Consider the following 14612-nt stretch of genomic DNA (forward strand, 5'->3'; position numbering starts at 1 on the left):
CAATCTATTTTCTTCTGTATGCTTCCCCAGAGTGCACCTGTAGCTTCCTGGGCACAGAGCATACCCAGTGTACAGCGCGGGATGAGTGTGTCTGCCAGCGTGCCACGGGGCAGTGCCAGTGTTTACCCAACACCATCGGCCTGACATGTGACCACTGTAAGCCCAACTACTGGAACCTGGCTAGTGGGCGGGGCTGTGAGGCCTGCGGCTGTGACCCCAACAACGCTGTCAACTCGGCCTGCAACGAGGTGTGTGTGTGTGTGTGTGTGTGTGTGTGTGTGTGTGGTTCCATTATCAAATCTAATTTTATTGGTCACATACACATGGTTAGCAGATGTTATTGTGAGTGCAGCGAAATGATGAAAGTATAGCGAAATGATTATAGTGTAGCGAAATGCATTACGACAGTGCTTTCTGAGACAGACCTCTTCTGTGACCTCATGCTCATGTTTGACCTCCCTGTGCCCCAGTTCACTGGAAAGTGTCAGTGTCGTGATGGATTCGGTGGAAAGACCTGCACAGACTGCCAAGAGAACTACTGGGGAGACCCCAGGATCCAGTGCAGAGGTCAGCTTTAACATCATGGAACATGTTATTCATAAGTCATGGAACATGTTATTCATGAGTCATGGAACATGTTATTTATGAGTCATGGAACATGTTATTTATGAGTCATGGAACATGTTATTTATGAGTCACGGAACATGTTATTCATGAGTCACGGAACGTGTTATTCATGAGTCATGGAAGGTGTTATTCATGAGTCATGGAAGGTGTTATTCATGAGTCATGGAATGTGTTATAAGTGTGGCATCAATATCAGCAGCAGACATACAGTGCATTTGGAAAGTATTCAGACCCCATTACTTTTTTTCACATTTGTTATGTTACAGCCTTATTCTAAAATGTGTTCAATTGTTTTTTCCCCCACATCAATCTATACACACAATACTCCATAATGACAAAGCAAAATCAGGTTTTTAGACATTTGTGCAAATCTATTCAAAATAAAAACGGGACATATCACATTTACATAAGTATTCAGTACTTTGTTGAGGCAGCTTTGGCAGCGATTACAGCCTTGAGTCTTCTTGGGCTGTCATATGCCTTTTACTGAGGAGTGGCTTCTGTCTGGCCACTCTACCATAAAGGCGTGATTGGTGAAGTGCTGCAGAGATGGTTGTCCTTCTTGAAGGTTCTGCCATCTCCACAGAGGAACTCTGGAGCTCTATCAGAGTGACCATCGGGTTCTTGGTCACCTCCATGACCAAAGCTCTTCTCCCCTGACTCCTTGTCTGGGCGGCCAGCTCTAGGAAGAGTCTTGGTGGTTCCAAGCTTCTTCAATTTAAGAATGATGGAGGCCACTGTGTTCTTGGGGACCTTCAATGCTGCAGACATTTTTTGTTACCCTTCCCCCAAGTCTATGCCTCGACACAATCCTGTCCCGGAGCTCTACGGACAATTCCTTCAACCTCATGGCTTGGTTTTTGCTCTGACCTGCACTGTCAACTGTGGGACCTTAAATAGATAGGTGTGTGCCTTTCCAAATTATGTCCAATCAATTGAATTTACCACAGGTGGACTCCAATTTTAAGGATGACCAATGAAAACAGGATGCACCTGAGCTCAATTTCGAGTCTCATAGCAAAGAGTATGAATACCTTATTTACATAAGTATTATTATTTTCATTTTTTAAATACATTTGCAAAACCTGTTTTCGCTTTGCCATTATGGGGTATTGTGTGTAGAATGGTGAGGAAAATGTTTTATTTAATCAATTTTAGAATAAGGCTGTAACGTAACAAAATGTGGAAAAGTCAAGGGGTCTGAATACTTTCCGAATGCATTGTATGCTAACAATCCCTCACTTTCTCTCTCTCTATCTCTCTCAGTCTGTGACTGTGACCCCCGGGGCATAGAGACATCCCAGTGTGACCAGAAGTCAGGCCACTGTGTGTGTCAGCAGGGGGTGTCGGGCGTGCGTTGTGACCAGTGTGCCCGGGGCTTCTCAGGCCAGTTCCCTAACTGCCAGCCCTGCCATCAGTGCTTTGGGGACTGGGACCGGGTGGTGCAGGATCTGGCTGTCCGAACCAAGACCCTGTCGGAGCGGGCTCAAGAGATCCAGACCACGGGCCTGACTGGAGCCTATGAGAAGGCCTTCAGAGACCTGGAGAAGAAGCTGGCACAGGCCCAGGGCATCGTCAACACCCGCAACACCACCGCAGAGGCAGTCAGCAGCCTGATGGAGCTCATTGAAGACCTCAGGTACAAGGCATACACACAGACACTGTATTATACTGTACATAACAATACACATACATAGATAGTCTTTCAATCTGCATAAAGATTCACCATAAATATGCCTCTCCTTCAGTTTTGGAGTTTAACTGTAATTTCCTGTCCCTTTCTCCTGCAGGTCTCAGATAGGTGAGACAACAGACACACTGAATCATCTGGAGGGAGACCTGACCAGTGTGCAGAACAGCAACGTTGAGGCCAGTAATGAGCTCAGTGCTCTGGAGAGAGAGGCCAAACAACTAAACCTGACCTCAGATCAGCTACACCGTCAACTAGACATCCTCAAGAACTCCAACTTCCTGGGTGAGCAGAGACTTCGTTTCCCCCTTCCAACATAGGGTTTCTGGGATACATAATGTCCTAATGACTGATGTTGTTAATGTTTTTTTGTAGAAATACTTAAAAAATATTAGTTAAATGAAGTATTAAATGTGTTCTTATTATTATTTGGCACTCTCTTTCCTCCAGGTGCATATGACAGCATCCGCAGCTCCTATAACAAGTCCCGTGATGCAGAGCGGCGAGCCAACCAGTCAACCATCACCACGCCCAGCACTGTTAGCCAATCAGCAGACACACGCCGCAAGACAGAACGCCTCATCTCTGCCAAGAAAGATGACTTCAACCGTAAGAACGCTGCCAACAAGCGAACCCTGGGGGACCTCAATGCCAAGGCTCAGACCCTGGACATGAAGAAGATCAATGAGAAGGTGAAGCATGCATCATCTGTCTGATTGGATTAAACCCCTTAAACAGCACAAGACCAGAAGAAGAGTTCAGGCAAAGTTATAAACAAATGTAGTAATCTGATACATGTTCCACCCCCACACCCTTTGATCAGGTCTGTGGGACCCCTGGCGATGCCCCCTGTGCAGAGAGCCTTTGCGGAGGAGCAGGTTGCCGTGACGATGAGGGGAACAGGCACTGCGGAGGCCTGAACTGCAACGGTGCCGTAGCGATGGCAGATAACGCCCTGGAGAGGTCCAAGCACGCAGAGAAGGAGCTGAACAAAGCCATGGGGGAGGTAGAGGAGCTCTTCCACAAGGTCAGTTACACTAAGTGTACCTAAACCAACACTGTCTTGACAGCAATGGAGACCTGCAAAATCTATTGCAGCATGCCACTAATGCATACAACTGTATGACCTACAGCATGAGGGTACTTGATAACAGTTATCCCTGATTCTGATGGCTTCTCAGGTCGCAGATGCCAAGACCAAGGCAGAGGAGGCGAAGAGTAAAGCCCAGGCAGCTCTGGACAAGGCCACCAACACCAAGAACAAGGTGGAGCGCTCCAACAATGACCTGCGAGACCTCATCAAGCAGATCCGGGACTTCCTCATGCGTGAGTTGGCTAAAGTGATAGACAATTCAGATGTTCGAGGAACAGTAAGTTCCTTGTCTACAGGGGACCATAAAAGCAATTTATCTTAACCTCAGGATCATCATCATGATCAGCATCATCACTAAGTGTTAACTTCCCAATCAACATAAAAAATATCTGTGCTGATCTGAATATCCATCTCCTTGCAGAGGAGGGTGCTGATCCAGACAGCATTGAGACGGTTGCCAACCGTGTCCTGGAGCTGTCCATCCCAGCCTCACCACAGCAGATCAGACACCTGGCAGAGGAGATCAAGGACCGGGTCCGAAGCCTCTCCAACGTAGACGCCATTCTGCAACAGACACAGGACGATGTGCGCAAAGCAGAGCAGCTGCTGCGGGAGGCCAAGAAGGCCAGGTGTGTGTGTGTGGCTTGTATGTAGAGGGTTATACACTGAAGGTACAAAACATTTCCATGACATAGACTGACCAGGTGAAAGCTATGATCCCTTATTGATGTCACTTGTTAAATCCACTTCAATCAGTGTAGATGAAGGGGAGGAGACAGGTTAAAGAAGGATTTTTAAACCTTGAGACAATTGAGACATGGATTGTGTATGTGTGTCATTCAGAGAGTGAATGGGCAAGACAAAAGATTTAATTGCCTTTGAACAGGGTACGGTAGTAAGTGCTGCAACTGCAACGGTTCCACGTGTGTATCAAGAATGGTCCACCACCCAACATGGCCCAACATCCCTGTGAAATGCTTTTGACACTTTATAAAGTCCATGTCCCGACAAATTGTGCTGTTCTGGGGGCAAAAGGGGCGGGGTGCAACTCAATCTTAGGAATGTGTTCTTAATGTTTTGTACACTGTGTAGATTATAGCCGTGTCAAGTCAAAGGAAATGGTTCAGCAGAGCAAGACGCTCCTGATTCTGACATGTGTTTCCGTTATGTAGGAATCGGGCAGAGGGGGTGAAATCCACAGCAGAGACGGTAAAACAGGCACTTGAGGATGCTAAGAAGGCCCAGGCCGCAGCAGAGAAGGCCATACAGCGGGCTCGGGCTGACATTGGTGAAACGGAGGCTCGACTAGCACAGGTACTCAAGTGTGTGGACACCATCTGCATGCAGTTTGTTGTGATGAAGGGATCAAAAGATAATACATTCCTGATGTTTTCCCTGCTTTTAGATTGAGTCTGAGACCTCCAGCAGTGAACATGACCTGAATGATGCCATGGACCGCATGGGCAACCTAGGTCGGGAGATTAATGCTCTGAAGCTCAAACGTGCCCACAACAGCGTGGCAGCAGCTCGAGCTGAGGAGACAGCCACTATGGCACGGGACAAAGCCAATGAGGCCAAGCAGGTGTGTGTGTGTGTGTGTGTGTTGTTTGTTTGTGTATATTTGTGACTGTAATACCGTGTCTGTTACTGATTATGCAGTCTTCTTTCTCTCAGATTTTAGATGGCGAGCTGATGGATAAGTATCACACAGTGCAGGAGTTGGTGGACACGAAAGCCAAGACCGTCCAGGAGGCGAAGAAGAAAGCAGAGCGCCTAAGAGATGAGGCCAAAGAGCTACTGAAGGACGCCCAGAACAAGCTCCAGAGACTAGCAGGTGTGTAGGAGGGACCCTTGAGGGAACTGGGCCGCCTTTGTTTTAAAGCAGCATTACTTTTGATTTTCACACGCTAACCTTGGAGAATAGCGAAGGCAACATTGCCCTCTTGTGGTTAAAAAGTGTCACTGTATTGTCTGAATTTGTCTGATTGTGGTGTACTTCGACCAGATACCAAAATGTAGGTCTGTCAGCCAGTCCTGGTTATTCTAAGATGAAACATTAAAATCTAAACTTGATATACTTTATATCCACAGAGCTAGAGAAAGACTATGAAGAGAACCAGAAAACGTTGGAGGGCAAAGCCCAGCAGTTGGACGGCCTAGAAGACAAGATGAAGGCTATCCTCAACAACATCAACAAACAGATCCAGATCTACAACACCTGTCAGTAACAGCCAGGACCTGGCTGGTCAAACCAACACTGACAGACACTATATGAAACTACTACTGTTTCACACTGCTGAGCCTGTACACTATGCACCTCGCCATGGAGGTGCCTGTCCGACTACACTGTGTAACCGTGCCTTTTTGATTGTGAGATTTCACACAACTAATATAACATTGTGTGGACACATTGTGTATTACTGTGTGACTTTCAACTGAAGGATAGAAGTGCCTCCACATGACATTTCAATTAAAATGTGTCAACGTGTACATGCAAAATACAGACATTTGCACATGATATTTGGCCCAAAACTCAGATCATCCCCTAAAACACTGCCACATTCATAATATAAAGAATGCCCCAAAAATTACGTATGAATACATTGTTCTGGATAAACAAAAAAAATGAATAAAAGTTGTGTACCCTACCCACTGGCTGAAAGGTCACTCTGACATAGTTTCTGATATCTCTCCTGGATCAATGATGGATGAATGTGCTCATTAAACCCTACTTACATTAAATGGTTTGTATTCTTTTTTTTTGTAATGGACAGAACTGTTTTGGGGTTACCTGAAAATAGACATTGAAAAAACATTTCCACCCTCCATTCGAGAAACTGAAATTGTGTGACTATAACACCGGAACACCATCGTTGCACATAATAAACATACATTGCATGGTGGGGAGAGAGGTATGGATCTCCTGAGGAGAAGATCTCAACAAATGTCATGTCCTATTAAATATCCCCTTATAATAACCTCCCTATAATAATCCTGTGTTACGGCGAAATGCATTTAAACGATTGTTTGCGGACCGCCATGATAGTAGAAGAAGAAGAATAATGCGTTAGAAATCGCATGCCCTGCTTGCATTACCGCCTGTACAACCAACCAAGAAAACCTTGATCACATGGTGAGGGTTTGGTAGCTACAGTGCTGCCTTCAGGAAGTGGCTAGTCTTCAGAGTGGATTTCGGTTTGTACTGTTTTTGTTCCTAAACAAAGTGCGAGTCATTCCGCGGGGGCCGGTAAAGTAGGTTGACGCGATTGATAGATTTGTTGTCATATACGTCACATTTATTTGCTTTATATATCCGGTATATATAAGAAATGGGTCCTGGATAACGCGAATATTCGAGAAACACCGGAGTACGGGGTTTCGAATGCAAGCAGGGATGAGCAGAGGCCCGCGGCTGTTTCATTAAGCTTAGCGAGGACTGAAGAAGTAACGTTACGGACTCGCCGGCATTGTGCCCAAAGACCCGGAGACCATACTCCAAATTATACACGTTTTGTAAGTAGTCCGCCACAATTGCTATTTTATTATAACAAGGCATGAGGTGATATTGTCAATATGCATTGTTTGTCTAGCTTGTCAACATAACGAACTTGAGCTGGCTAACAAACTAAAGATAGCTAACTGTTGTTTGCTTAGCTAACGTTAAACTGTTAGTTGAGTAACGTTAACTAGCTACGTTGGCTAGTAACGTCGTTAGCCGACTCACGTTACATTGGCAATTTAGCTATTCCTGTCATTAATGACATGAGAAATCACATGTTCACATTTTAATGTTGAATTGTCTGATTATTGAACAACTTGATTTGCCAATGATCATTGACAGCCAAGTAACTTATTTTAGTATGCTAGATAGCGAACGTGATGTAGGTACAGTAGCTAGCTGACTTGCCGCAGCAACATGACGCCATTACATTGAGGATAAAGAGGCTGTGGCAGAAATGTACATCAATGTGTAACGTTAACTAGGAAGCTAGCTATAGCCAAATGCAATTTGTAAAGTTAAATATTATAACTAGTTACTTAAAGATATTGTAGTTAGCCAGCATTGTACCAAAAATGTAGATATTTACTAGCCACATTTGACTAACGCTAACAATCCAGGTTGCAACAGCCAAGGCAAAACGTTCAAGATATTTAACGTTAGCTAGATTCAGCAGTCAATATCACATTGTTGGGGTGTTTAATTTGTAGGTAAATTAGACAGCCACCACCAATCGGTTTAGCTTTCTAGTAGCTAGATAATACTAACTAATCCTGATTAATTTTACCCATGCTAGATTACGGAGACATAATTTATAGATCAAATGAAATCAAATGTTATGTCACATGCGCCAAATACAACAGGTGTAGTAGCCATATAGTGAAATGCTTACTTACAAGCCCTAACCAAAAATTCAGTAAAAAAATAAAATAAGAATCAGAAGGAAAAAAAGTTACAAATAATTAAAGAACAGCAGTAAAATAACAATAGCGAGGCTATATACAGGGGGCACCGGTACAATGTGCATGGGCACTGGTTAGTTGCGTAAATATCTAGGTAAAGTTATTAAAGTGACTATGCATGAGAGATGTTCTTTACCATTCGGGCCATCGGATTTTCTACCAATGCACCTTATAGGACTCGTCATTGCACTCTATACTCCTCTATATCTGTATACCTGGCGGAAGTCCCACTGGTTGATGCTTATTTATAAAACCCTCTTAGGCCTCACTCCCCTCTGAGATACCTACGAATGCCCTCATCCATCACATACAGCACTCGTTCTGCCAGTCACATTCTGTTAAGGTCCCCAAAGCGCACACATCCCAGTTGCACTCCTCTTTTCAGTTCGCTTCAGATAGCGACTGGAACGAGCTGCAAAAAACACTAAAAATTTACCGTTTTATCTCCATTTCTACATTCAAAGACTCAATCATGGACACTTTTACTGACAGTTGTATTGTTGTCTCTATCTTTTTGCCCGTTGTGCTTTTGTCTGTGCCTAACAATGTTTGTACCATGCTGCCATGTTGTGGCGTTGTCTTAGGTCTCTCTTTATGTAGTGTTGTTCGCGTGTGATGTATTTTGTCCCACATTTACATTTTTATTCCCAGCCTCTGTCCCCACAGGAGGTGTTTTGCCTCTTGGTAGGCTGTCATTGAAAATAAGAATTTGTTCTTAATTGACTTGCCTAGTTAAATAAAATAATGGATGCAGCGATAATGCAATCTGATCAATATACAGGAAATGTTTGGAATTAAATAGTTTAATCTGAAAGGGGTGAGGGTTCATTTTACACTTCATTTACATTTAAGTAATTTAGCAGGAGCTCATCTCCAGAGTGACTTAGCTACAGTTACTGCATTCAACTTAAAGATATTATCTGGTACTTTTGTATACTTTTTAGCCAGTAGTTCTGAAAGTAGTGCCCACGAGCCAAAAGGGGTCTGTGAAAATGGCCAACTATTGAAGATGGGCAGAAATTGCTTCTCCAATAGAAATTCACGATCACACTTGTAGACAATGTCATGGCGACATTGGTTACCTAAGCTCTTGTGCAGAAATGCGTCATTGAGTCTAATGGTCGTCTCGCGCTGTACTGTGTATGTGACCAACAAAATTTGGTTTGATGTGCAGGCTGTCAAATCAAAGGCACTCCTTCAATACAAAGTTGTTTGTGACAAAAATAAAAAGGTTTAACTTTAACACATTTGGAGTAATAACATGTTCAACTACTTAAGACATTGGCTTGAATCTAGGTTGTGCCTTTTAACTTTTTAGAAAATTAACAACTAAGGAAGATTTTTGCACTTTTCTCATTGACTTCTCAAACCTCAGCTTCGTTTGTTTCGCAAGCGTTCCCGTAAGTCTCGCGATGTTGAACTTCTGGGTTTAGAAACTCTGTACTACTACGTCACAAATATGCAGATATGTGCACCACGTCATTGCTTTCTATCTCGTGCTACTGTGTGTGGATCTTGCTAGCTGTCACTCAAATGGCAAGGGGCTAAAACTTGAATTGCTTGTGGGCTGGCCCACGTGGGGGTAAATGTAGGGAAAACGGTGGCTCATTGCTTCCATAAAACACTCTTTTAAACTAGGGATTCTGTGGCTAATTGAGGTAAGACTGTAATTCTGCTTATAGATTATGCATATATGAACTACGCATTGACACATCCATCCCAAATCAGGAGGTTTAAAAAAAATATACTTACTAGTCACCAAAGTACCGGAACATGTCTTTTTAAAGGGGGTCTGAACTTGGGGCCCAACTGCATAAATGACACTTTTATGACTCTTATGTTGCTCTGCAACACTCATTGATAACTGTGTTGGTCTCCTGACTCTATTCAGGCCCCTTGATTCTGTTTTGGGAGAGTTCTAACTTGTTACATCGCCAAGATAGCTGGACCGGGCAGAAAGCGGCACACCTCAGAACCAGACCCCAGCAGCAGCGACACAGGCGACGGGCGTCCCGTGCGCGCTAAGTGCTTGAAGATGGCCAGCAGCACTGAATCAGGCCGGCGGAATGGGGGTCAGCGCAGCACCGATGCCAGCACCAGCAAGAAGAAGCAGAAGGACAGGGCCAACCAAGAGAGCAGGGAGGCAAAGCGAGCAGCAGCAGCAGCAGGGGACAATGCAGAGCACAAGAAAGGTTGGAGATTAGATATTTTGGTTGTGGTAAGGCAGGAGGTGTTGCTTTATTAGCAACGTGTGCAGTGTTTACTGTGAGCAAGCCTATTTGTTGTGTTGAGCCTCAATTCAAAAACCTGACTATACAATGGGGATAACTAGTTGTGTTGAAGGGTACTTCAGGTTTACTTTTATGTCATCTATGGGGAGTACTGCTTAGTTCCCCGTTTGTCTTTTCTAAAGGATTTTTTATTTTAAACGCCTAAAACCAGATATAAAGTATGTAGAAAATATAATGCTTAATATTTTGTCGGGCGCCAGGGTAGCCTAGTGGTTAGAGTGTTGGACTAATAACCGGAAGGTTGCAAGTTCAAATCCCCGAGCTGACGAGGTACAAATCTGTCATTCTGCCCCTGAACAAAGCAGTTAACCCACTGTTCCTAGGCCGTCATTGGAAATAAGAATTTGTTCATAACTGACTTGCCTAGTTAAATAAAGGTGAAAATAAGAGGTAAAAGTGCTAATGCAGGAATTATTACTTTTCCCATAAAAGCAGTAAAACGCTCTCAGTTTTGCGCGAATGCTGCCATCAGTCCACGGTTTCTGGTTGGGGAAGGTTTTAATAGTCACCGTGGGTACAACATCACCGATGCACTTGCAAATAAACTCGCTCACCGAATCAGCGTATACATCAGTTGTTGTTATCTGAAGCTATCCGGAACATATCCCAGTCCACGTGATCGAAGCAATCTTGTAGCGTGGGACCAAATTGGTCGTACCAGCTTTGAACAGACTTGAGCACGGGCGTTTCCTGTTATAGTTTCTGTCTAGGCTGGGAGCAACAACATGGAGTCGTGGTCAGATTTGCCGAAAGGAGGGCGAGGGATGGCTTTGTATGCATCGCGGAAGTTAGAGTAGCAATGATCCAGAATGCTGCCAGCCCGGGTCGTGCATTCGATATGCTGATAAAAATTAGGGAGGGAGCCTTGTTTTCAGATTAGCCTTGTTAAAATCCCCAGCTACAATAAATGCACCCTTAGGATATGTGGTTTCCAGTTTACATAGAGTCCAATGAAGTTATTTCAGGCCTGACAAGGTGTCTGCTTGGGGGGGGTGGGGGGGATATACACTGCTGTGATTATAATCAAAGATAATGCTCTTGGTAGATAATGCCGTCGGCATTTGATTGTAAGGAACTCTAGGTCAGGTGAACAAAAGGACTTGAGTTCCTGTATGTTGTCATGATTACACCACGACTCGTTAATCATAAGGCATACACCCCCGCCCTTCTTACCAGAGTGATGTTTGTTTCTGTCGGCGCGATGCATGAAGAAACCGGGTGGCTGTACCGACTCTGATAACGTGTCCCGAGTGAGCCATGTTTCTGTGAAACAGAGAATGTTACAATCTCTGATGTGTCTCTGGAAGGCAACCCTTGCTCGGATTTTGTCTACCTTGTTGTCAAGAGACTGGACATTGGCGAGTAGTATACTCGGGAGCGGTGATAATGGTATATGTTGCTTTTATACATGATTTTTCACATCATCATGTAAGCCAAACCAAAAAATATTGATTTCAAAAGAGCAAAACTACTATTTTTAAATGCCCAGTGCAGTCAAAAACATGATTTACCTGTGTTTTTTATATATATTAAAACACAATGAGGTTGGAATAATACTGTGAAATTGATGAAAATGCCCTTTCAGTGTTATAGTTGTTTGAAAAGACATTGTGAATTTCAGCCTGTTTTGGTTGGATGGAGTTTTGGCCTGCCTGGTGACATTACCAGGTGGTAAATTAGTTAATAGACCAATAAGATAGTTCTAAACCTCTCTGCCAATAACAGCTAGTTTTCAGTTTTCCCCACTCAGACAATGCTAGCTAAATTCTTGCTTGATAAATTGCTCTTTGCCAAGCCATTTTTTAAATATATATTATTTACAATTTTTATTAAAAACAATCGCAATAAGGTACTTAAACTTGATGCTACGGATCCCGTTACGGGATCATTTTCCTAAACAACCACTGAATTGCAGAGCGCCAAATTCAAAAATAATACTACAAATATTTATAATCATGGAATCACAAGTGAAATATACCAAAACACAGCTTAGGTTGTTGTTAATCCACCCATCGTGTCAGATTTTGAAAATATGCGTTTACAGTGAAAGCAATCCAAGCATTTGTGAGTGTATCAGTCAATGCTAGAACAGTTCGCCTTAACCTGTTGAGGACAGAGGGCGCTGTTTTCACTTTGGGGGAAAATCGTGCCCAATTTAAACGGCCTCGTACTCAATTCTTGCTCGTACAATATGCATATTATTATTACTATTGGATAGAAAACACTCTCTAGTTTCTAAAACCGTTTGAATTATATCTGTGAGTAAAACAGAACTCATTTGGCACAAACTTCCTGACAAGGAAGTGGAAAATCTGAAATCGATGCTCTGTTCTAGGTCCTGCCTATAAATGGGCATGATACGTATTAGTATACATGCACGTCATACACCTTCCCCTTGATGTCAAGAGGCAGTGAGAGAAGAAAGGGAGTGTTTATCTTGGTCTGAGATGGAATAAATCCTCTTGGAATGACGTGTCACCCATTTCCTGTTTTTTTGGAAAGCGCGAGGTTGGACCTGGAATTGCCTTCTGAAAAGCTTTCGTTATAGACGACTACTATCTCCGGCTTTGATTTTATTTGATACATGTGACAATATCATCGTAAAGTATGTTTTTTCAATATAGTTTTATTAGACTATTGAAATTTATTCGGGACGTTAGGCGTGTTGCGTTGTGTGCCTTTGTTCAGGAAGGAGAGCTTCGAGCCACTTGGCTAGTGCGCTTGCTAATTCAAGAGGGGAAAAGGATGTTCTAAATCCAAACAACGATTGTTCTTGACAAAGGACCTCTTGTACAACATTCTGATGGAAGATCAGCAAAAGTAGGACCCATTTTATAATGCCATTTCATATATCTGTTGAACTGTGTACTATTAGTTTTGCGCCCAGGTTTTGGGCACTCGCTAGCCATAACGTAAGCCTTATGTCGTAATGAAGTTATTTTTAGAATTCTAACACGGCGATTGCATTAAGAGCTAGTGTATCTATCATTTCCTATACAACATGTATTTTTTAGTTATGTTTATGAATAGCTATTTGGTCAGAATATGTGTGTTAGAAAAAGTGTCAGAAAAATATCCGGACGTTGTGGGAAAAAGTAGCTACGTTAGCACAATGTATAACCACTGATTTCAGCTCTAAATATGCAAATTTTCGAACAAAACATAAGTGTATGTATAACCTGATGTTATAGGACTGTCATCTGATGAAGCATATCAAGGTTAGTCAAAAATTATATATCTTTTGCTGGTTTGTTACGATCGCTAACCTTTGCTACTGGGGAATGGCTTGTGTTTCTGGCTATTGTGGTAAGCTAATATAACGCTATATTGTGTTTTCGCTGTAAAACACTTAATAAATCGGAAATATTGGCTTGAATCACAAGATGCCTGTCTTTCATTTGCTGTACACTATGTATTTTTCAGAAATGTTTTATGAGTATTTAGGTAATTGACGTTGGTGTCTGTAATTACTCTGGCTGCTTCGGTGCCATTTCTGACGGTAGCTGTGATGGTAGCTGCAATGTAAAACTGATTTATAGCTCAAATATGCACATTTTTCGAACAAAACATAGATTTATTGAATAACATGTTATAAGACTGTCATCTGATGAAGTTGTTTGTTGGTTAGTTTTGTTGGTTCTCGGTTAGTTAGGTTGGCTTTGTGCATGCTACCTGTGCTGTGAAAAATGTCTGTCCTTTTTTGTATTTGGTGGTGAGCTAACATAAATATACGTGGTGTTTTCGCTGTAAAACATTTTAAAATTCGGACATGTTGGTTGGATTCACAAGATGTGTACCTTTCATTTGCTGTATTGGACTTGTTAATGTGTGAAAGTTAAATATTTCAAAAATATATATTTTGAATTTCGCGCTCTGCCTTTTCAGTGGAATGTGGGAGGAGTTCCGCTGGCGGAACGCCATGTTAAATTAGCTTGGTCACGAAAGTCAGAAAAGCAATAAAATGAATCACTTACCTTTGATAATCTTCGGATGTTTGTACTCACGAGACTCCCAGTTACACAATAAATGTTATTTTTTTTCGATAAATATTAGTTTTATAACAAAAAAACGCCATTTGGGTTGCGCAAATTCCAAAAAGTATCCGTAATGTTCGTAGAAACATGTCAAACGTTTTTTTATAATCAATCTTTAGGTTGTTTTTAACATGCATAATTGATAATAGTTCAACCGGACGGTAACCTATTCAATAAAAGAGAGACAGAAAATGTCGAGCTACCCCTCTCGCGCGCAGGAACTAATCAAAGGACACCTGACTCGTTTTGAAAAATCTCACTCATTTTTCAAAATAAAAGCCTGAAACTGTCTAAATCCTGGTCACAGCCAGAGGAAGCCATTGGGAAAGGAATCTGGTTGATACCCCTTTAAATGGAAGAGGGGCAGGCAATGAAACAGGGATAAAAAAAATAAAAAAGCACTTCCGGGTTGGATT

The 14612-nt window shown here is 42.6% G+C and overlaps 2 protein-coding genes across 12 annotated transcripts in view; both read left to right on the plus strand.

The window, feature by feature from the left end:
- lamb2 (laminin, beta 2 (laminin S)) overlaps positions 1–6152 on the plus strand; it is a 54770-nt gene extending 48618 nt beyond the window's left edge. Inside the window, exons 23-34 of the mRNA XM_055892256.1 lie at positions 31–248; positions 471–567; positions 1894–2266; positions 2418–2602; positions 2768–3009; positions 3141–3344; positions 3499–3643; positions 3832–4039; positions 4583–4724; positions 4816–4992; positions 5085–5244; positions 5502–6152. Of these exons, the coding sequence (XP_055748231.1) occupies positions 31–248; positions 471–567; positions 1894–2266; positions 2418–2602; positions 2768–3009; positions 3141–3344; positions 3499–3643; positions 3832–4039; positions 4583–4724; positions 4816–4992; positions 5085–5244; positions 5502–5638 (2288 nt within the window). The 3' untranslated portion in view covers positions 5639–6152. The remainder of the gene's footprint in view (positions 1–30; positions 249–470; positions 568–1893; positions 2267–2417; positions 2603–2767; positions 3010–3140; positions 3345–3498; positions 3644–3831; positions 4040–4582; positions 4725–4815; positions 4993–5084; positions 5245–5501) is intronic.
- Positions 6153–6558: 406 nt separating this feature from the next.
- Positions 6559–14612, plus strand: part of usp19 (ubiquitin specific peptidase 19) — a 37277-nt gene continuing 29223 nt past the window's right edge. For 7 of the 11 annotated variants that reach the window (XM_055892258.1, XM_055892260.1, XM_055892262.1 and 4 more), the window contains exons 1-2: positions 6560–6923; positions 9763–10063. In XM_055892258.1, the coding sequence (XP_055748233.1) occupies positions 9907–10063 (157 nt within the window). In that variant the 5' untranslated portion in view covers positions 6560–6923; positions 9763–9906. Of the gene's footprint in view, positions 6924–9762; positions 10064–14612 lie in introns of all 11 variants that reach the window. The other 4 variants (XM_055892266.1, XM_055892263.1, XM_055892259.1 and 1 more) reach the window with 3 other exon arrangements.

Source organism: Salvelinus fontinalis, chromosome 31 (assembly GCF_029448725.1).
Source record: "Salvelinus fontinalis isolate EN_2023a chromosome 31, ASM2944872v1, whole genome shotgun sequence".
Lineage (NCBI taxonomy): Eukaryota > Metazoa > Chordata > Actinopteri > Salmoniformes > Salmonidae > Salvelinus > Salvelinus fontinalis.